The sequence below is a fragment of the Pleurodeles waltl genome, chromosome 3_1 (assembly GCF_031143425.1).
Source record: "Pleurodeles waltl isolate 20211129_DDA chromosome 3_1, aPleWal1.hap1.20221129, whole genome shotgun sequence".
Classification (NCBI taxonomy): Eukaryota; Metazoa; Chordata; class Amphibia; order Caudata; family Salamandridae; genus Pleurodeles; species Pleurodeles waltl.
In genome coordinates this window covers 1,962,183,061-1,962,207,183 of record NC_090440.1, presented here as the reverse complement: position 1 = coordinate 1,962,207,183, position 24,123 = coordinate 1,962,183,061, and the positions used below count along the sequence as shown (strand labels likewise).

The window sequence follows — 24,123 nt, the reverse complement described above, 5'->3', positions numbered from 1 at the left end:
GTTAGCCTGGGTGCCCTGTAGTGGCAGACACACCGCTGATTGAGCTGTCCTAGAGACAGAGGCATGGGCCCGCTGGGTGGGAGCTGTGCTGGTGTTGGCAGAGGGGGTCGGGTCTGGTGTGGCCTGTGGCTGCCTGAGGGGAACCGACTGCCCAGAGGTCCCCGATGGTCCGGGCTGGTCATCAGGTTCACTGTCGACAGAGCTGCTATCCTCAGTGTGGGCCTGTTCCGGTGGTGGGATGGTCACTTCTGGACCCTCCTGGCTGGTGTGTTGTCGTTCGGGTCCTGCATGGGGTAAGAGAGTTTGGTTATTGTTTCTGTGTGTGCAATAGCGTGCGTGTTATGGGTGCCCTTGTCCCCCAGTGCAGGCATTCCCTTGAGGGAGGTGTTGTGAGGGTAGTTAGTGGGGGGGGGGGTAGTGCAGTGGTCATGCTTAGGTGATGGGTGCCCATGATTTGTGTTGGCATGCAGGAGTTGGTGTTGGGATGGGTGGGTTGTGCTGGTGAGACATTGTCAGGGAGGATGTGTGCTGGGGGGTTGTGGGTGAGGGTGGGGGTGTGGGTTGGCATGCTGGTGGGGTGGGGGGGATATAGTAGTTGAGGTTGGACTTACCAGAGTCCAATCCTCCGGCTACTCCAGCGAGGCCCTGAGGATGCAGGATGTTCAAGACGTCTTGCTCCCACGATGTAAATTCGGGAGGGGTCCGCCGCCAGTCTTCTGGACCGCGATGTTGTGCCTGGAGACCATCGATCGGACCTTCCCCCGTAGGTCGTTCCATCTTTTGCGGATGTCCTCCCTATTCCTGGGATGCTGTCCCACCGCGTTGACCCTGTCCACGATCCGCTGCCATAGCTCCGCCTTCCTGGCTATACTGGTGTGCTGCACCTGCGAGCCGAAGAGCTGGGGTTCCACTCTTAGGATTTCCTCCACCATGACCCGGAGTTCTTGGTCCGAAAAGCGTGGGTGCCTTTGGGGTGCCATGGGGTGGTGTGGGTGAGGTGTGGGGTGGTGTATGTGATGAGGAGTATGTTGGTGAGTGGTGCTTTGTGCTACTATGTGCTGTGTGTGATGGTGTAGTGTGCCTCAGTGTGTCTTGCTATGGATTGTCTGCTGTGTCTCTCTCTCCTTCTCTCAGTAATTATGGTCGCAGGGGTTTGTGGGTGATGTGGGTGTGTGTTTTATAGTTGGTTGATTGTGTGGGAGTGGTGTGTGTATGTGTATCAGGTGTGTGTATTTCAAATTGTCCAATGTGGCTGTGTTTTGGTGATGTGTGTGTATTCTGACCGCGGCGGTGTGTAGCGCCAATGGAATACCGCGTTTGAATGACCGCCGTGTGGATTCGTGGGTCGTAATGGCATGGGCGTATTTCTGTTGGCGTGACGGTGGAGGTTTGGTCATCTCCAGTTTATCGCTGCCCGCTGATGTGGCGGGCTGCAGTGGAGGACGGATTTTTGGAGGTTTGGCCGTTGTGGGTCAGAATGACCGTGGCGGTTAACCGCGGCGGTGTTATGGCGGTCTTCTGACCGGCGGTAAGGGCCTTTTACCGCCGAGGTCAGAATGACCCCCTATATGTCCTACCTTAACCATACAATGCACCCTGCCCTTGGGGCTACCTAGGGCCTACCTTAGAGGTGCCTTGCATGTAAGAAAAGGGAAGGTTCAGGCTTGGAAATTGGGTACACTTGCCAAGTCGAATTTACAGTTAAAACTGCACACACCGACACTGCAATGGCAGGTCTGAGACATGATTACAGAGCTACTTGTGTGGGTGGCACAACCAGTGCTGCAGGCCCACTAGTAGCATTTGATTTACGGCCCTGGCACCTCTAGTGCACATTACTAGGTACTTACTAGTAAATAAAATATGCCAATCATGGATAAACCAATTACATACAATTTACACAGAGAGCATATGCACTTTAGCACTGGTTAGCAGTGGTAAAGTGCTCAGAGTTCAAAAGCCAACAGCAACAGGTCAGAAAAAATAGGAGGCAAAAATATTGGGTATGACCCTGCATAAGCAAAAAAAGTCCAGCAAGACCTAATAATGTGTTTTGTAATAACAAGCGCATATGTGCACTACTGAGAACAATGCATTTCTACTAACTCCTTCTACAGTAGCCACTTTGCACACCTGTGTCTGTACGGAGTGGCTGGCTACAGGTTTGGTTTCATTCCCTGCACCATGTGTGTTCTTGGGCAGCAGCTGCTTATGGGGACTTGCACACATGATTATAATTATTAGGTATGTTACATGATTACTACATGACGGATACCACACTAATACCATGGTACACAACTACATCAAAAGCCCAGCTCCACTGCATTTTCACCAGTAGCACCATAGTCATAATCATATCACAACCATTGCACCACAGTACCACTCATATCACTACGGTACCATTGTCACCATGGTGACCAAAACCATGAATTCACAGATACCCCACAACACCAAACACCACCACAAAATAACCACTTCAGTATCCTGTCACTACTATACTAACACGTCATAGCCCTGTGCTATTATTCCCACTACTGTACTGCCATTACTGATTCACTACCACCTCACGCCATTGGATAATTCCATGGTCATTGCCAAAGCCAGACTATCCTCTGCACCAGGCCCATCACAGGCGGGGACTGGGAGTAGGAGCTTTGTGGCCTATACCCGAAATATTTTGGGGTCAAACTCTTGTATCATGACATGCTTTAAAGAATAAAACATGAGACCTGACTTGTCCCTTCTTTATGCAGCTAATACAGCAACACCACTAGTTGGCATCACATATTGTGTTTTTAAGTATTCTAGAGTACATGTCTTTCTAATTACAATATGTGTCTTTGTTCAGACACCTAAGAGAGGCCCTGCCTAATTTTTGGCCACCGGCTCCAACACTTCAGCACCACCCCAGCACTGCCTCCTTGGTTTTGTCTACTCATTCAACCTTTGTTCTATATTTAGTGGGGTAAAAAGGTTATCCTTGCCCCTGTACTGAGCACCTAACCCGTACTGCATAATTGTGTATGTCCTGCAATAATCAGCACGTCTGTGTAAACAGGTGCTGTATGGGTGGATCAAGTCTGCACGCACCTACTTGGGCACAACTTCATTCTCTATATACAAAGTCTGTTACTTTAAAATTTAAAGCCAGTCTGTTACTCATGCTTATACTCGTACATTCACTCATTGACTCACTCTTGCATTCACACACTTATCCATTCATAATACTACGCACGCATACACAAACTCAACAATGAATGGGGAATCACTTTCAGGTATAGCTCAGACCAAATGACTTTACCAATGGTTGTTTCCCTTCTTGTCACCTATTTTCCCACAGATATTGAAGTATTGATGCGGGCACAGGTGAGCAAAGCACAGGGGTGCGTGGATTGATGCATGATCTGTGCCAGTGCCATGTCAACGTACCAGGCTGCAGTGCTGGTGGGATGGGTCCAAGCACTGTGCTTGCTTCTTGGTTGGCAGCTGTGCCATAGTGTTTCCACAGAGGCAGCCACGTTGGCCTTTTGGACAATCTAGTTAACTACGCCTCTGCACAGCTATCTAGTTTATTTTCAAATAAACAGAGACAGGGGTGAAATGGCGGCCATGTTGGGTGGAAAACTGCTGCCTCCCAGTAAAAAGTAGCTCTGGTCCTCCTTTCATATGAGAAGTGACCGAATCACACTTCAAATCCATCTCTAATATTAATGTTTATGCCCTGATCTCATAGTGACGGCCATTTTGGGAGGCCTCTCTGGTTAAAGAGAATAATAATTGATCACATGGAAGCCTACATGTAAACTTTCTTGTCTGAAAAAGAGTTTGTTTGCTCTATTTTTCTTGCAACTTGAAACCTGTTATAAGCAATGTTTATTATAATGAACCTTCTCAACGTGGCTTTGTCTATAACATTCTGTAGAAATATATTGAGGTGTTAAACGTGTTAACTGCTATAACTTTGTATATTACTATCATGCAACAATTCATATATGACTGTTCTTTTGTAGCCCGCCTATATTCAGTAGTAGAATGAAAATATACATTGTAGCTTCGACTTCAACACGGACGAAAATCCACCAAACCAAGAAAGGACAGAGTGATTAAAAGGCTCCAGTACCATTAGACATTGCAAGACTTCTGTGAAGGGACGGTGTGCTGTGCACAAACCCCATGCTAAATGGAAAAGGTGGGAAGCAGTCCGACCAATCTGCGCCACATATGGCACACTCAAGGCTTGAATGTTCAGTGCTGTGTCCCCCCAGTTTTCCTGTGAACTGAGGTGTCAACTTTAACTGCAGAGATGCGACTCTTTGGTTATGGTTAAGTTGGACTCCTGAAAGGAAATGTGATTTTTGAATTTCTAAATGTTTTGCCACCATTTGATGAAAATGCAAGGAGCTTCTCAAAATTTTGTTTCAGCCTCGCCAGTCCAATCCTGTAGAGTTAGTGTAGGGCTGGGGGAAATTTTAATTACGTCATGAAAAATTGCGTAATCTCCAAGTTTCTTTTTGCACTAAATTCAGATTCCTGAAATGTCTCTGATGCTTGCACTACACAGTTTGTATGCGTTTTTGCATGCAGGAGGGTTAATGCAGAAAATGTTTCACTGAGAGATATTTTCTACTCAAACCAGTCTGGTGCTGGTACATCATGAGTACTCTTTATGCAAAAGTGCATGTTCATGTGAAAAAGCCATACGAGATACACTCAAATCATATTTTGCTCTAGAAGAATAATTTCACAAAATGTTTATTTTTTTCAAATTTCACAAAAATATTACACAAATTCTCATCTCAATTGTTTTGTGCTAAGTGATCAAAAGCTACATGGGAGTTCTGTAAGTGAATGTTCTCATGTTAGTTCTGATAGGAACATGTTTCTGACACATAGCAGAAACATAGCTAGATGGATGTGTACCTGGATTTGGTGAGGTGGTCTGGTCCAACTTGCAATAATTTTATGTTTTGTGAAAAACAGCCCATCGTTTTTTTGCAAAAAAGCTATAAACTAGGCGCCGGAGGGGGTAAATAAACTAAGTGGCAGCCATTTGTCAACAGGGGTGAAAAATAAATAAATAAATAAATAAATAAAACGTACCTTTATGTTGGGAGAGACGGTTTTCTCCTCGGACTCCGGGAAGCACAAGGCTTCCAGACTCCCCTCCAATCACAAAGCTGCTGTCAACAGCATGACAGCAGCGTTATGATTGGTCTGAGCGCCCTGCTTCGGCGCTCAGACAAGGAGTAGGGCCCTGTGCATTTTCTCCCCCCAGCTATTCAATACAGTCGGTTGGAGAAATACAAAGTGCGCATAATTCTTTGGCCTGCCAAACATGGCCTGCCAAAGCATCATGCACACTTCTGTGCATATAGCCCTCTTCAAGCCCAGCCACGTCCTGACCCTGCTCCTGAGGAAAAATAAAATGATAATAACCTCACATTATTATCATTTTATTTTTCCCTTTCGTCCACTGCAAAAAACAGTGGAGCGACGCTCCTCCGACTTAGCTGAATAAACTTCATGTGTGATTATTCATAGTAAATCTTTAGTTTACTCTGATTAGCAAATATATGGTTTTTACAAACAGGTAAATTAAGTGGATTCTGTGGAACAATTACAGAAACGTTTGAATTGCCTTTACAATTACCGTCCAACTCACATTCTGCAATACCTGCTCTTTTCTCGGCTGTTTTCAAAACTGATGATCTGTAATGAACACCGATTACATGTTATAACCCTTATTTAAGTTGTGGATTGCAGTAATGATGATGTTGGAGAACAATGGTAATACATAGTTATGAAAGTATAATCATCTTATTTATCTAAAACATTATCCTTATGTGCAGACTGGAATTGCAGATATGATGGCTAACAATTAAAGAACAAGTCCAGGGACGCAGTCCAAGTTGGCAATACAGTACCACCTCCCCAAGTCTAACTTGGTTAGACATAGGAATTCTAGGATTGTAGTGATGGATCTTTCAATGAGGGCAGCCTAGACAGGAAACAGCACATTGCACTAGATGTCCTATAGATGGGCTATCTATGGCACATCAACCTACAGTGGATTGTGCATCAGGTATTGACAATGTCAGACATTTTGATGTTATGAGAAGATGTTTTCAAGCTTAAGTAACAAACATAAGAGGTTGTGCCTGGGAAGTAGTTGGCACTTATTTTCCTAATGCAGTGAAGGTTGTGTTGCTGCTGGTCAATCTGCACCTGTGCAATATGTCACGGAAGCTTAGTTAATCACTTATAACTACTGCATTAAATTAGCAGGTACACATCAAAGGCTGTTGTAAGACTTTTTAGCTTTTTCCATACATCTTGTATCACAATTCTATGAAACCCTAAAGAGAACACCTCAATAATAAGGTTAGAATGTCTCTATTGTTCAACATTTTGATGTAACATCCATTCAGGACAGACACTCCAGAACACATGCTCCTATGAGGAAACATTAGGTAGTTGTCAGAACCTAGAGGCTGATTATTAGAGTTTGGCAGACTCTGCCAAACTTACGGTCCATCTGCTCGATTTAGAGATGCGAGCAGACTCAGCATGTCGATGATGGCTCCTACTCTGGCTCTGTTCCCAACATACTCCTCTGATGGCCCAATGGAATACAGGCTGTCCGAGGTAAGCAAAGCCATTGTCCCCCCAAGTTAGAGTGAGTGGTCGGATGGCTTTTTTTGCTGTCCATCGCTACTAGATAAAATCTACCAGTGAGGCACAGTAAATGTAAAAAAAATGAGTCCCATGCCATGGGAGAAAGCTTCCATGGTGTTGGAGAAATTCATTTTGCTTTTTAAAAAACAAAATCCCACTTTGGGAGCTTGATTTTGAAAAAAGTAAACCTCTGTAAATGTTTGACAGCTGGTTGTCAAGTTTGACAGAGCTGTCCGTCAACCATCAGTAGTTCCTGCCAATGTGATAAGATGTCCGCGAGGCCAGCAGACATCTATACATTTGGGGATAGGACTTCTGTCATGGGGATGAAATAATTTACTCTCTCCTTCAGACTGACATTACTTGACCTCCACTGTCTAACTCAGGGGTCTCCAACCGTTTTTTAATTGAAGCTACTGGTGTTCAATGAAAAATACACCGAGCTCCAAATATTTGAGTGTGGTAATAGTAGTCAAGTCAGACAGTGTTCACCCTATGAAAGATTACCAGCAGTGATAACCTCAGTGTTTCAGGCAGCGTTGTAATCAGTAATGGGAAAAAGGTTTTATCAATTTGGACTGCCTCTACTGGATTAATACAAAACAGCCATAGCTCCAATGCCCCTGACACCAAGGTACAAATATAAGTAATAGGTCTCTCCAGTGACTCATGATTTATCATCCAAATATCAGCTATAAATATATTAAATATATTTTAGAAAATTACCTTTTGTTCCTCCAAACATCAAGTTGAGAGATCTGAAAAGTACACACAATTTTGTCCTGAATACAATCTTTTCAGTTGTGGGATGGATTTATTCATTCAACTAGGCAACAACTTTAAATTAACTAGGTCGGGCTACATAGAAGAGCTACTCACAAGTAGCTGGAGAGCTACTAGTAGCTCACAGGCTACTCGTTGGAGATGCCTGGTCTAAATCATATTCTCTCTTTCACTGATTCACAAAGAGCATTTGTGCAAGATTTTTTTTTTATTACTCTCCTTAAATTTAGACACTTGTCCTTTAGTATAAAATATATTCCTACCTCTAAATTCTGCATTTGTGAGTTTTTTCAATGTCTTTCGTAAGTACTCTAGCAGCCCATCCAGGTCCTCAGCGTCCCCTTTCACCACTGCCTCATAGATCCGTTCTCGGGTGTACACGTTGGCTGGCTTCGAAGCAGGTTTCCTTTCAGAAAATCACAAAAAACTGAAAATTATTTCAGTAGCTCTTTCACAGCATTGTGCACCAAGTGCGTCATCACAAACACACATAAAACAAGCATTTGCAATGCAATGGGTCTCGCATTTGCTCGCGTTAAAGCTATTAGCGTTGTAAACTCCTAACTGGACTTTTCTTGCCACATAAACTGAAAAGTAAAACAGTTTCACATAAGCGACCCAACAGCCACCATGAGAGCAAAGCAAACACACTAAAGGAAACAGAAGTTTGCTCATTATGAAACATATTGGCAAAACTGCAATTATCCATGTGACAGGCAAAAGTGCAATTATACATGTAACTGGCAAAAGTGCAAATATCCATGTAACAGGGTCGATGTCATGCAAAGCGCTCTACTATGCCCATCGAGATTGCGCTGCCTACGAAATAAAGAGAAAAAGTACTGCAGAAACCATATGGAAAACATGGACCCTCGTATGTTTTCAGTAGTTAGCCCGTGCGCTCAAGGCAGGCTAAACATCGGAAAAGGCATGACGTATGCATGCCTTTCACTAATTAAATCAAGCTAACTTTAAAAGGCAAGCCCACAAACCAACTGAACTGATGGGTGGTTAAAAGCCCACAGACAGATTACACCAGGGACAAAGCGCTTTGAGCTCGACCCTAAAAAGTAATCATTGATATGCAGTTTTACAAGTCCTTCATTCTGTCCTGCCTAGTAGGGATGGTTCATTTCCAGCGCTGAACAGTATTTTGGCTAGATCTGCGCTTTGGTAATACTACCCTATGCATCCATTCAAGCATAATCAACTGATTTCATCTAAGCAAACACTAGAGTAATAGTGCTGATTGTGAGTCCTCCTAGGGGAATTTCAAATGGGAACTAAGCCCTCATTATGACACTGGGGGCAAATGCCACCTACCGCCACGGCGACGGCTGCCAATATACCTTTGTCGTGGCTACTGACCGCCCATGGAATTATGACCATAGCCGGAATTCCACCAGAAGGCTGGCGGAATTCCGGCTACCGACATGGAGGTGGACGGCTGTAAGGTGGCGCTGCTGCCAGCAGCAGCACCACTCCAGCAAAACGCTGCATACCATATCATGTTCCATGATACGGCCTGGCGGTGTTTTTCTGATGGACGCTGCTGCTGGCATCAGCGGTCCGTCCCATCTCCTGCCGGAGGACCCCCTGCAAGCAGGTAAGATGGGTTCTCTGGCAGGAGAGGAGGGTGGGAGGTATTGTGTGCATGTGTGGGGGTGTGTGTGACTGTGTAGGAATGCGTGCATACGTGTGTAATGGGTGTGTGCATGAGTGGGTGTGTGTGTGTGTATGTGCATGTTGTGCCGTGTGAGTGCGTGTGTGCCGGGATGTATGTTCGTGAGTGTTGGTGTGAGTGTGTATGAATGTATGCATGCATGGGTGATTGTGTGTAGCGTGTGTGTATGGGTGTGTATGTATGTGCATGTACGTGTGTATATGGGGGTCTGGAGTGGGAGGGACAGGGTGGGGAAGGGGGAGGAGGAGGGAGAGGGGGGCAGGGGAGACCCCTATCAGATAGTGGCCACCGCTATGGTTTCCATGGTGGTACAGAAACCACAGAAATCCATGGTGGTACAGAAACCACGGAAGCCATGGCAGTCGGCGAAGTCACATTTCCATGGGCGGCCTAGTCACGGCTGTCGGGCTTGGTCGTTACCGCCATGGCGGTCGGTCTGTTAACTTGGAGGTTTGGCTTTGGCCAAACCGCCAATGTCATAATAGTGGAGGTATCTACCACCAGCCTGTTGGCGGTACTACCTCCACTATTACACTGACCGCCAGGGTCATGATAACCCCCTTTGAGCCTGATTATGACTTAAGTGGTAAATTCTGATTCAATATCAAAATTATGTTAAGAGGTAAATGCCTCATGGTGGATTTACTCTGACGTAGGATATTTACAACATATGGTAATTAGCTCACCCTACTCCTGTTTTTGCCTAACAGCTTTCACAAGGAAAACAGTTAGAACAATTGTAACAGGGAAAACTGCAGGCTACCCACGTGGAATTCAGTTTTGCAAACACCTAATTTTTCCTTGACAAACTCACGATAGGAGGTATTTACAATAACGGGCAAACACCACATCCCAAGGTAATGGAATCTACGAGTTTGGTAAATACCATCCCCAATTTCGACGAACCAGTAGCTTAGACCTACGTATGAGACTATGATTAGAAATGGCATGCATCCATTGGTGTAATAGTGACACCTAGGAGTCATTGTCAATAAGGTGCTTCCTTTGTTGCCTTTAGAGATCCCTGAGCAAGTTGGACCCAGTTTGTCAGTTGTACTTCCAACTGTGGAATAAGGGAGCAAACTGGCTGTTTAGTTCAGTGGCCCCAAGGCCACACTTCTTCGGTCCTTCAGTCGTCCAACAAAAACAGGGTAGCTTGCCAATCTGATAAAACAATCATCATAACGTAAAGACAGAGAATAGAGTCTGAAAATATACAGACTCTTCTATGTCAAGAAGTCGACATTTCATTTTAATCATATGTCAATGCATAGCACAATACATTTAAATGAGCTTTATATATTTAAGTTAGAAAACGGAAAGTTTGCCTCCCCGTCAGTCTTTCTAACTCCTGGTACTTTTCTTGGACTGGCGATGCTAGTTTATTGATTGTATATAATTTGACATTTCGAGATCACTCAGGTCTCTTTTTCAGCTTTAAGCAGATGTAATTGATAAAGAAAAGCAAATTGATGTAGTAGCAACCTTAAACAAACACTGACAAAGTTTGCATTGAGGAGTTTGCACTCATATACAATTATTATTAATTCTAGAGATGACGCACTTCAGATACTCTTATTGTAATATATTAAAGACACTGTCATAGGAAAATGGTGCATTTTTACTTGGAGAGGCTGTTAGAAATGGAGTCTCTAGTTGGAAGAGGTATACACCCTTGTCCAAGTAGGAACCAAAATCCTAGTCAGGGTAAGTCACACACAATCCAAATTATCCTGTGCCCACCCTCTGGTAGCTTGGCACTGAGCAGTCATGCTTAACTTAGAAGTCAATGTGTAAAGTATTTGTGCATGAGTCATGCAATAATACTGTGCCTCAAAGTTCCGGTCACAACACTGGTGCTGTGTCGATCTCCACTCAGGGAGTCAGGCTTCGTCGTTCCAATTTGGCGATGCAGTGATTCTTTCACCGCTAAGCAGGCTGTGTGTCGATTCCAGCAGGCTGTGCATCAATTTTCATTGCACAAGGAGTTCCTTTGTAGAGGTGAAGTCTTTTTGGCCCCAAGACTTCGAAAAACAGGAGACAAGCTCAATCCAAGCCCTTTGAGAGCACTTCTCAGCAGAGCCAGAAACCAGCAAGACAGCAGGGCAACAGCAAGGCAGCAGTCCTTCACAGCAAAGCAGTCAAGGTGAGTCCTTTGGGCAGCCAGGCAGCTCCTCTTGGCAGGTTGTAGGATCTGGTTCAGAGTGTCTGTCCAAGGAAGTGTCTAAGTTGGTAGGGTCAGGGACCCAGTTTATACACCCAAAAGGGCCTTTGAAGTGGGGAGACTTCAAAGAGTGGTTTGGAAGTGCACAATGTCCCCTTTCAGTACAGCCATGTCTGCCAGGGTCCCAGCAGGTGGTTTGGCAGTCGACTGTGTGAGGGCAGGCCACTGTCCTTTGAAACGTAAGTGTTAGGCCTCCACCCTTCCAGCACAGGAAGACCCATCCAAAATGCAGATGTGTGCAGGTGTGACAGAGCATCCTTTGTTTGTGATTGTCTGGGTGAAATGCAGAAGGGAGCTGTTAACCAGCCCAACCCAGATATGGATTGGAGACAGGTTGTAAGGCACAGAAGGATTTTAAGTGCAGAGAAATGCTCACTTTCTAAAAGTGGAATTTCTAAAATAGTAATATAAAATCCAACCTCACCAGTCAGCAGGATTTTGTATTACCATTCTGGCCATACTAAATATGACCTGTCTACCCCTTTCTGATCAGAATCTACCACTCAAACAGTATATGAGGGTAGCCCTAATGTTAGCCTATGAAAGTAGCATGCTTCACAGTAGTGGAAAACAAATTTAAGAGTTTTCCACTACCAGGACATTTAAAACACACGGGTATATGTCCTGCCTTTTACCTACATAGCACCCTGCCTTGGGGGTTATCCAGGGCCTACCTTAGGGGTGACTTATATGTAGAAAAAGGGGAGTTTCAGACTTGGCAAGTACTTTTGAATGCCAAGTCGATGTGGCAGTGAAACTGCACACACAGGCCTTCCAATGGCAGGCCTGAGACATTGTTAAGGGGCTACTTATGTGGGTGGCACAATCAGTGCTGCAGGCCTAATAGTAGCATTTAATTTACAGGCCCTGGGCACATGCTTTGCACTTTAATAGGGACTTACAAGTAAATTAAATATATTTGAATGTGTGAGCACAATACAAAAAAACTAGACATTAGAAATAGTTAAAGGACATTTGAGATTTATTTTACCAATTAAAAGCCACACGTGCTTTATTTCTTCTGGTAGGTGGGCAGCTGACCTTACAAATGATTCCAAATGGTAACAACTGAAAACAAAAGTTTGGTAAGCGTTGTTTTCACTAACTAAGTGAAAAGCTCTGCATGTATTTTTGAAAAGTGCTACTTTCAGGCTAAAGTTCACCTAAGATTTTTGGATGTTGTTATCTGCTGTGATACAGTGCTACTAAGTTGTATATAGTTTTCTAATCAACATTTTTAACACGTTCATATTTCTCTCAGGCAGTAAGGCAGTCTGGCCAGGCAGCAGATGAAAGGCGTTCGTTCCCCTGTTCATTCTCCAATTGCCCTTACCCTTACCCTTAAATTGCAATGCATGTTAATTTTACATCTTTTCTCCTTTTAGACAATGTACCCAACATCTCGTCTGGTTGTTGCGCTGATGTCAATACACCCCACCATTTACATACCGCATTGTTAGTCGGGGCTGGTGATGGATTAAAAAAATTAAGTCACCTTTGTCATTCGGCGACTTCACCGCAACCACGCCATTTACTTTCACTCTGGGTTCACTCACTGCCTTACAGATATCATACCTCGTTTCCTTAGGGACATCTTCCACAGCTTACATTTTCCGGGCCATAAACACTTTCCCTTTTGCAACCTCCCCCACCCTTGTCACAGGAACGTGTTAGCTCTCCTCCTTCTCAGTATGTCGAAGGGCGCTCCTCTACTCTTAGCATGAGGCCGCCATCTAAATACTGCCATCAGTTTCCAATTCCCTCCTGCCACTTGGCCAATTGGATGACCTCCTTCACTGTCCTTTTAAACTTTCCAGTCCCCACGGGATGATATAACGCACAATTTATGTGTGAAATATTTCTTCTGCTCAAAAAAGTATTCCATGGCTTTCGACAAAAGTTGTGACCCACTAACGGTAAGTAAACTTCAAGGGAAACTCTCTCTTTTGAAAACCACCTCTTTGCTCGAATGTTTAAAGCATAATTTAGAGTTTGTCAGGTGTCCCATTGTACTCCAGGGGAGCAGACATAATAATCTTCGATACCCTAGTGGACTACCAATAGCCATGTTTATAAAATATATGCCTGGTAGGCAGATAACTGCATGCTTTTAGAGTAGCTGACACCATAGTCGCTCCTCCAAAGGAAGTGAATGCTTGCTCAGCAAATCCATAATTTCACGGCAGAGCAAACTCAGGGTGGCAGATGTAAAGGCCTTCAGCAACCTGAGTGCATTTACTCCATCTACCGAATTCTAAATAGGGTTCCAAGTCTCTGCCACTGTTATTTTCTATGGAAGTGAGTTGCATTAACTGTGAGCTTTAATGTGTGGTCTTTGGCTTACTCCAAGGCTGGGCTGGAGTAAATTTACGAATGTGTTGTGCCCTTTTGTGCATTTATCTGAACATAGAAACTGCTCATGTTAAGGTTTAAGACTAAGGAAATATTAACACGAACCTATTTAGGTAGTTATAAGGTCAATTCATCCTGGATGTCCTGGTACTGATGTGACAATTTTGTACTTTTAAGCACCGCACAATGCACTTGTAACCATCCTCTTCCCTCAACATGACTGACTTCAGGTGGTACAATGTTCTTCATACAAGGGCCACCAGTACTCATCTGTGCCATTTTGAAGTTCATTGCTGGACTGCTAAATATCATCCGCGTCATGAAATGTTACGATCTGTGGGACATTGGAACTGATCTCTGGGTGACTGCAAATCCTCTGAGATTCATGAAAGTGTGCCTGTGATCCACTCAAACACTATTGTGAGCCACAAGAATTCGTCTGTGGGCTCTCAGAAATAATGTGCAGTCAATTAAAGCTTATCTGAAACTATAACTCTTCTGTGTACCAAATAAATGTATCAATATTATTAATCTATTGAGAAAGATGTGTGGAATAGTGGTGGCTTTTTATCAGCAGCCTCATGGCTCAGTCCTGTGCTCTAGGTGGCACCAGTTATAGCTCCAAACCTCTGCTGCTAATGAGTTAACTAAGCGGTGTTCATGAAAAACGAGATTCGTGTTTTCATGAACACTGCCCCATAGCAAGTCAACCCCCTCGGCCTCATCTCCAGGCGTCTGAAGAAGGGAGAAGGATGGGATTTACAGTGTTGTTTAAAAGAACATCACTGTGTAGGTGGATGTCTGGATTGGCATGAGAGGGACGGAGTTCGACTTTAATCCTCTCAAAAAGGCACATGCTTCAGGCAACAGGGCTTATCTGCAAACATGTGGCAGGGAGGGCGCATATCAGTACATCTCTGAGCGCCACACAGTGCAGCAGAAAAAGGTTCCCCAGCACTGTCCCAGCTTCTTCAAGGGCCGTGAGTCCAGTCACAAGAAGAAGCTGTGAAAGTGTGAGGTGGGCCTTCTTCTTTTCAAACCTGACCTTGCTGCTCTGTCTGACTCCTAGTTGGAAAAATAGCTTGCTGGCTCCAAGGTCCAGCGCATATCACTGCTCTGCTGCCAAGAAGCCTCCGAGTTGCCGGCTAAGGAAGCAAAGTAAGAAAAAATGTTCCTCTGTGCATGTGAGTGCATGTGTTTGTGAGTGATTGAAAGTGAATGAGACTGAGGGAGTGTGTGTGTTTAAAAGCGTCAATGAGACTGAGTTTGAGAGTGTCTGAATACGTGAAAGTGAGTGTGAAAGAGTGAGTGGAGTGTGAGTGCATTAGAAGGAGTGAGTGACTAGAGATTTTGAGAGGGCATGGACATGAGGCAGCGGTACAGCTATTAATGATACAGCAGGAGCAGTTGCACCAAGGGCCAGAGTCATCGAGTGTGAAATCACAAGTGTCTAAGTGTATTTGTCAGTGAGAGTGAGAACCATTGAGTATGACTGTGTTTAACAGTGAGTGGGAGTGAGTATGAGGGAGAAGGATTAATTTAGAGAGAATGTCAGTGGGGAACAGAGTGAATGTGAGAGAGAATGGGTATGAGTGAGAGTGAGAGATTCTAAGTGAGTAGGAGTTAGTGTGTTTGTGATTGTGAGTCTGCCTCTGGCCATTGCATAATATATTTCTGGGATTATGGCAGAATTCAAGGTAACATGTTGTCTCTTAGCCACTGGCATATTGTAGATAATTCTTGGCATAAGGAAGGGCACCTGTGGCAAAATGTGATCCTTAAATAGTAGAAGTAATTCTTGGCATGAGGCCTCTTTGGAAAAATACTGGTGCTTGCATAAATACTGGAGGAAATTCTTGGTAAGGGGCACCCATGCCAAAATGCTGGAGCTTGTGTATTGGTAATTTGTGTCAAAAGGGAAAGCACCAAAGGTAAAATACAGACTCTGAAATGCTGGAAGTAATGTTTGAGATAAGGGGACAGGTATGGCAAAATGTGGGTGCTGGCATACTGTACTTAATCTTTTGCTTTAGATATGATAACCATTCAATATTGAGGCTGAGGGGAAGGTTGCGGGAAGCAAACCATGATAAAATGGTGTCTCTGAAATACTGAAGTTAATTTTTGACAACCGGGCCATCCATGGTATATGTGCAACATCAATGGCAAAATTCTGGTGCAAAATATTGTGTATAATTCATGGCATATGGAAGTCCCATTGCTAGCACTGGCACATTGAAGATAACTCTTAACATATGGAGAAATATCAAGGTAAATTTTGAAAAATATGAGGTGAACTCCAGGATAGTATTACGTCCTACCACATTCAAAGATCACCAGCCATCACTGGTGTAGGACTTTGAAACTCTTTTGTCAGCCATTGGAATTAATCTGAAGAGACATCACAATTCATTGGTGGAGGCACTGGAAATTATCTGGGGGCAATGGCTTTCATGAGTAAACCATTAGGATTGCTGTTCCATGGGGTAATGGAACCCATCTTTTGGGTATTTAGCTTGTTTACAGTTGTAGGCCTGAATATGCTATATGAATTCCTAGTTACCCTATAGGAACTCATCCGTGGGCCAATGAAATTCATTTCCGGACAACTATCTGACCTGTGAACCATCTGAACACATCTGTTGAATATTAGAGCTCCTTCCTGTGCTGTTAGGAGCGCAAATGTGGGCTAATGTAACTAGTGTGGATGCTACTGAAAATATGTTTCCCTTTACATTTCATCTGTGTGTCACTGGAGCCCCATCTGAGAAGAATTCCTGTACTTTGCAGGCTGCACACCCTCACACATCGAATCAAACTCTACTCTGTGATGAAAACCTTCGAAAAGTTTCCAAAGTAATCCCTGAATTATCTAAAAAGAACAATACCATACTAATAAATGACAGATTAAGATAAATGCTGAACAGTGGCTCAACAAAACTTGAGGGGGCCTCACTGCACAGTACATGAAGGTCCCCCTCCCTCCGGACTCACTCAGGAACTCATCGGACAGGGTACTGTGCAGAGGGGGCCCCTCGAAACTCCCTTCCCCTCCCGCCACAGAGGCCTTTGTTACGCCACTGAAGCTAAACTAAATTCTAACTAACAGCAATGAAAGCAAAATAAGTGCATGGAATGTGACCGAGATTGTCCCATCTCTACCAGCATATTTTGCAAATCCAAGCATGCATTGCTCCAGTATCTACGGAATAACCAATCCAGTGTTGAAATATCTCGCCAGCCGCACAGGCCCCTCCTCTGAATCAATGCCACTCCCCTACGACCAGACACCACCTTCAGTTACCTCTCTTTCTTTCACCAACAAGCTTAAACCTCCACCCGCACTGCAAGATGACACATTTGTTTCTCCAGACTTCAAAGTTTCCATGCAATTGTTGTTGCTACAGCCTGACATCATCTGACACCACAGAATGACACACACACGCTCCTCTTAAATACTTTAAACTCCAGAGTATTAGATGCTAAACCCTGCCATGCGCCAGTTGCACAATTCTGACTCCTCCCTGAAACATCCTGTGCGCACCCAAAACACTCCTATGTAGAGATGGGCCCAACAAACTAGAATTAATTGGGTTAAACTGCTATGCTATCAAGATTTCCAGACAAGATTTAGATAAAAACGATGTTTCCATACGTTTTATATTGAAGATCATAAACATAGAGCTGATGGATTCTTTGAATTAATCAATGGGATTTGGCGATTTATTTATAGAAGTTTCCACACACATGGCTATGGTGTTTACATGAAAACATCGCCAGAACCATTAAATTCATTGACCAGGTCTGCATTGATTCTTGAAAAAGGGGCAAGGGACTTGTCCTTGCCTAATTTGTGTTGTAAAAAGAAAGAGATTTTGAAACCTTATTGCTCTGATCATGATATCTGAGGGCAGAAACTAATATTTCCCTTCCGCATATGGAACATGCTTGGCTGGATTGTCATTAGATCTTTGTATATCCTCTAACTCGAAACCAGAAAAAAACCTGCACAGATTATAGAAAGTAGAATTAAGTGTCCTTTATGGGCCTATTGTCTTAACCACACTAACTATAGCACTGTCCCGTTGAAGAGGTAAAGCCATAATGCATTTTATGCGCACCTAATATTTACTTCAGTGTGAAAAGTGTAATCCGCAGATACAAATGACAATTCCTGGTTAATAAAATTAAACTCTAATGACATGTATGTTCTAAACTCTCTACTGTAATGTGGTAGATATTGTACAGTTGGAAATTCGGTATCAGTGGCCGAGTTATTCCCTGAGAAGGGGATTGAGAGGTCATCGGGAAAGTGGTGAAGTCTGGCAACATCATACCTCTGTGGGTATTTGATGACTGCATTTGGATAAAGGACCTTTTCAACCCACAGTAAGCGGATGCAAAACTGTGGGCAATTCCACATTTCCATTGTTTTCTCACCCACTCCAGATTGAAATGCCCTACAGAACAAGAATTCATCTTTCATGCAACGATGAATGCAATGAACAAGAATAAAAGTATGGCTTGAACTCTACAACCTGAGTAGATTTCCTGGCAAACGCCTGGGAATAAATCTACACAAAATAATTGATACACAATTTGTAAATGTACACATTTTTTTAGATTTGTTGCTATGCATGCCATGTGTGAATGTGGTAATGCTAATAAAAATACAGCCGTGAAGCATTACTGCATGACTGTACTAATTCTAGCTGTGTCACTAAAGTGCATCTGTCCAAATATCATGAGTGGGTGAAAGTAATATTCCTTTGTACAATATTTTCCGATCACTGGAACATTCTGACATCAGAACGCATCTGTAATAAGAAAACAACACAATCTGCCACTTGTAATAACTTGTTACAAGAGAGTGGTGACCTCATGTCACTCAATTCCCCATCCACCCATCACTGCAGGATAAGGGCTCCACTTTTTCCCATACCTGACCTCACACGTGGGAAGAAGGAGTCCTGTCAGCAGCAGTAATAGATTCTCCACGGTGTGTTGGCAGCACCTAATTGTCTGATGGTCCCGCTTCCTCCTGCCCCATAGAGGAAACTGTAAATCGTCAGGCTCACATACCCTATGTACCCAACTACTCCACTGATGCTCACCTGCCGCATACCCACCAGCTCTGCTCCCCTCTACCCAACAGCTCTGCACATCCCTCACAGATACGATAAGCCCATGCAAAAGAAGGGAGTAAGACTTCAACAGAGTGAAGAATGTAAGGTGTTGGACCTGGCCCTTTTACAGGGTCATTCCCCAAACTTTTTGCCTTCTCCTCCTAATTTTTCGGACTCTTTCTGGTTGACGTTATGACTGTGAGCATTTTACCACTACTAATTAGTGCTAAAGTGCATGTGCTCTCCCTTGTAAACTTGGTATGATTGGCTTATATCTAATTGGCATATTTAATTTACCTATAGGTCCCTTGTAAAGTGGTATCTCTATACCCAGGGCCTTTAAATTAAATACTACTAGTGGGCCTGCAGCGCTGCTTGCACCACCCACTGAAGTAGCCTTTCAAAATTGTCTCAGGCCTGCTAGCGCAGGGCCTGTGTGCACAGCTTTCTTCCAAGGGACCTGACTTCTAAATGTACTTGCCAGGCCCAGCACTCCCCCTTTACTACATGTAAGTCACCCCTAAGATAGGCCCCAGCTAGCCATATGGGCAACGTGCCATATATGTAGAAGGCAGGAAATGTGCCTAGTAGCGTGGCATGTCCTGGGAGTGACAAACAGCCTAACTTGGTGTCTCACTGCTGTGAGTGCTTCCTTCTCATAGGATTGCATTTGAAATGCCCTGCCTTAGGTGCAGGGGGTATTGTCTGATTTATGAGGGGTAGCATAAGTATGTTTGGTATGGTTGTAATGGTAATGAGAAATGCTGCTTACTGGTGTAGGTGGATTTTTTATTATCATTATAGAAATTCCACTTCTAGAAAGTGTGCCTTTCTCTGTGCTTATGACTCTGGTGTTTTTGCAGCTTGACTCCAATCCACGTCTGGGCAGAGTGACAGTTGGGCTTTGTGCATACTTTTCAGACAGCCTGTACACAGGGAGGGTGGAGGTGACACAGAGGTGCATCTACATACTGAATAGTCTTCCTGGGCTGAGAGAAGGTAGAGGCGGGGCACACCTGCATTTGTAAAGGCTGTGCCCTGGCATCACACAATAGGGTTGTTTACCCCCAGTGATGTTTGGACCCAGTGCTGAAGGAAAGAGGGGCACTCCCAGAACCAGTGGTAACTGGTTGGAATCTCCTCTCCCCTCTCTTTGTGAAACAACCTGTAAACTGAGTATGAGTACAGGGGATTTTTCCCCACAATTTAGACAAGAGACATTCTTGGGACATCTTAAGGACACAGGACGCTATTGAATGGATTCACCAGGACCCACCTTGGACTGCTGCAGCTGTGCTGACCTGTGACCTGCTAGGTCACTAGAAGGAACTGCCACCATCTGCATCCCTTGTGCTAACCTGTTGTTGGGGCCTGCCAGCAATGTGATCCCCCCCTTCTGTCTCCAGGGGCAGGGTGCTGTGGCCCCTGACCCATGCAACAATCTGTAGGAGGCTGACCTGGTTTGTAGTGGGTACCTTGGATACTTACACCTTATACCGGGTCCAGTTATTCATTATTATTGAAAAGTAGCAGTATTCTAGCAGCTTAGGCTGATAGCGGTAGCTATGGCAGAGCAGCTTAGGCTGAACTAGGAAAAATGCAAAGCTCCTGCAATACCACTTATAGTTACACAGTACTTATACACAAGCAAAGACAATACTCAGCGTTACCAAAAATAAAGGTATTTATTTGGGTGACACAGTACCAAAAATATCTTAGAGACAATACTCCTTCTGGAGGTAAGTATTATACACAATATATACACTAGACACCAAAATTAGACAAGTAAATAGTCATAGAAAAATGCAAACAATAGGAAATGCTATAGAATGCAATGGGAGAAAATAGGTCTAGGTGCAACACAAACCATATACTAAGAAAGTGGAATGCGAATCACAAATTCCCCCCTAGACAAGTGTAGTGTGTGCAGAATCGCTGGGAGAGTAAGAATACAGAAAAGGTAAGTAAACTACCACACCACAGAGCCCAGAAAAGCAGGAGTAAAGTACTGCAAGTTTCCTTAGGACACACTACACCTCGTGATTTGGATTTTACAGCAGCCAACCAAGTCTGCAAAGAACAACTGCTGGATTCCTGGACCTGAGGACCTGCAAAGGAAGGGGACCAAGTCCAGAAGTCAAAAGAAGTTCCAGGAAGGACAGGAGCCCCTGCCAACCCAGACGAGGGTGCAAAAGAAGAGTCCACGGTTAGTCGAAGACTGCAGAAATGTACCCTAGGAAGATGCCAGTAGGCTCCTGCATGATGCAAAACATGTCCCACGGTGTGAAGATTGTTGCAGATGTGATTTCGTGTTGGAAGTCGCCAACAGGCCTTGGCCTCAACTCTGTGAGAGGAGGAAGAAGGGGATCTCAGCACTGTAGAGAGTCCTCAGGATGCCAGCCAGCACTCCAGGAGGTCCCAGGACACGGGAACAAAGGAGGTGCAAAATGCAGTTGATGCAGCACAACAAAGGAAGGTCTCATGCCGTCGGAGAACAACTCAGCGAGTTGAGCATTGCAGGATGGAGTGCTGGGGAACTGGGCCAGGCTGGGCACAAATAAATTTTGCAAAGAGTGCACTGAGGCCTCAGGAGGTGGAGAAGGCGCAGTACACAGGGGTACCATTTCTCTCAGGGAAGGCAAGGTCTTACCTCCTCCAAATTGCATCAGCAGGACCTTAGGACAGTCTATGTCGATGATGTCCACCCTCTGTGTCCTTAGGAGCACACTCATCGCTGTGAGAGGAGTCCCAGGGTATCAGTCGTCATCTTGGAAGGTGCCTGCTTGGAGCAGGGGAGTGACCCTGTCACTCCACGGGAGATTTCTTCGGTCCTTCTGGTGCAGGGTGAAGACAGAGAGTCCCCAGAGCGTGCACACCATGGAAACTGTTGCAGTTGCTGACTTGGAGCTGAGGTTGCTGAAGAAAAGTGTCTCTTGTAGACACTTTGTTGCAGTTACATTGTTTCTTGGGGCAGGCTGCGGTTGATCCGAAGTCAGAAAAGTCTGAAGTTGTTGCAGAGGATTCCTGAAGGAAACCTGGAAGCAGAATCTGAAGAGAACCCACAGGAGAGACCCTAAATAGCCCTGAGAGGGGGATTGGCTACCTTATCAGCTAAGGACCTATCAGGAGGGGTCTCTGATGTCACCTGCTGGCACTGGCCACTCAGAGCCCTCCAGAGTGCCCCCACACCTTGCAAAGCAAGATGGCTGAAGTCTGGGACACACTGGAGGAGCTCTGGGCACCACCCCTAGAGTGGTGATGGACAGGGGAGTGGTCACTCCCCTTCCCTTTGTCCAGTTTGGCGCCAGAGCAGGGGAGAAGGGGTCCCTGAGCCGGTGTAGACTGGTTTATGCAAAGAGGGCACCATCTGTGTCCTTCAAAGCATTTCCAAAGGCTGGTGGAGACTACCCCTCCCCAGCCTGTAACATCTAGTTACACCTATTTCCAAAGGGAGAGGGTGTAACACCCTGCTCTCAGAGGAAATGCTTTGTTCTGCCTTCCTAGGACTGGGCTGCCCAGACCTCCAGAGGGCAGAACCCTGTCTGTGAGGTGGCAGCAGCTGTAGCTGCAGTGCAAGCCTCAGAGAGCTGGTTTGGCAGTACTGGGGGTCCATGGTGGAGCCCCCAGGATGCATGGAATTGGCTCCCCAATACCAGATTTGGAATGGGGGGAACAAATCCATGATCTTAGACACGTTATATGGCCATATTCTGAGTTACCATTGTGAAGCTACATGTAGTATTGACCTATATGTAGTGCACGCGTGTAATGGTGAACCCTCACTCACAAAGTCCAGGGAAATGGCCCTGAACTATGTGGGAGCACCTTTGCTAGTGCAAGCGTGCCTGCACAGTTAGTTACTTTGCACCTAACCTTCAGCAAGTGAAGGTTAGACATACAGGTGACTTATAAGTTACTTAAGTGCCGTGAAAATGGCTGTGAAATAACGTGTGCGTTATTTCACGCAGGCTGCAATGGCAGTCCTGTGCAAGGGTGTGTCTGAGCTCCCTATAGGTGGCAAAAGAAATGCTGCAGCCCATATGGATTTCCTGGAACCCCAATGCCCTGGGTACCTAGCTACCATATACTAGGGACTTATAAGGGGGGTCCAGTATGCCAATTGAAATTGGTAAATTAAGTCACTGGCCTACAGTGACAAATATAAAAGCAGTGAGAGCATAAGCAATCAATCAATCAATCAGATATTTGTAGAGTGCGCTACTCACCCGCTAGGGTCTCAAGGCGCTGAAGAGGGGGGGCGCTACTGCTTGAATAGCCAGGTCTTGAGGCGTTTCCTGAAGGTCAGTAGGTCCTGGGTCTGTGGCAGGCGGACCGGGAGGGAGTTCCAGGTCTTGGCGGCGAGGTGAGAGAACGATGTTGGTGATGGGGAGCCAATGTAGATCTCTCAGGTGGGCTGAGATGTGGTTATGGCCTGGGATGATGAGGATGAGGCGTGCGGATGCGTTCTGTATACTTTGTCGTTTTTTCAGGAGCTTGGCCGTGGTTCCTGCGTAGAGCGTTGCCGTAGTCCAGTCTGCTGCTAACGAGGGCCTGGGTGACCGTCCTTCTGGTTTCGGTGGGGATCCACCTGAAGATCTTGTGGAGCATGCGGAGGGTGTTGAAGCAGGTAGATGAGACGGCGTTGACTTGCTGGGTAAGCACTGAGGTTCTGGTTAGCAGAGCCTCAGTGACACAGTTAGGCACTACACAGGCATACACGTTAGGCCGTAAATTATGAGCACTGGTGTCCTGACCAACAGGATCCCAGTGAGACAGGCAAAAACATACTGACATACTGGTACAAATTGGGGGGAACATGGCAAAGAAGATGTGACTTTCCTACACCGTCCCAAAATTCGAGGAGTGCTGTCTCTTTATATTTATTGCGCTTGGAAAACACTTCTTTGTGCCCCCTTGCACTTCTAAGCGCCTTGCCATGCTGGAGCTCACCACCGTAACCCGGGCATAGCATGCTGAAAAGCGCTTGCCGATATCCAGAATCACCATAGCAGCCCGAGCGGGCTGCCCTCATCAAGAAAGAGTGACGCACTGTCCCTGGGACCCCCAGGGCATGGCCAGGTGAAGATTGGAGCAAGCGTGCTCCGGATAGTGTCCCCGGGGTGACAAGCGCTGAAGTCAGTGCCCCCAGGGCATGAGCAGGCACCTGTTTCTCGTGCATCACTGCCGCGGACCGGCCTGTCAAGGAGAGAGGAACTGTGTCTCCCCAAAGGCAGTCCAACCACAAGGACGTGGCCGAAGGCTGCTGATCCCCACTGAGG

General features: G+C 45.2%; 1 protein-coding gene across 2 annotated transcripts in view; it reads right to left on the bottom strand.

The window, feature by feature from the left end:
• The window catches only part of LOC138285855 (transient receptor potential cation channel subfamily V member 1-like), a 193,730-nt gene that overhangs the window by 83,855 nt on the left and 85,752 nt on the right, over nt 1–24,123 (bottom strand). For both annotated transcript variants that reach the window (XM_069226331.1, XM_069226329.1), the window contains exon 3: nt 7,722–7,864. In XM_069226331.1, the coding sequence (XP_069082432.1) occupies nt 7,722–7,864 (143 nt within the window). The remainder of the gene's footprint in view (nt 1–7,721; nt 7,865–24,123) is intronic.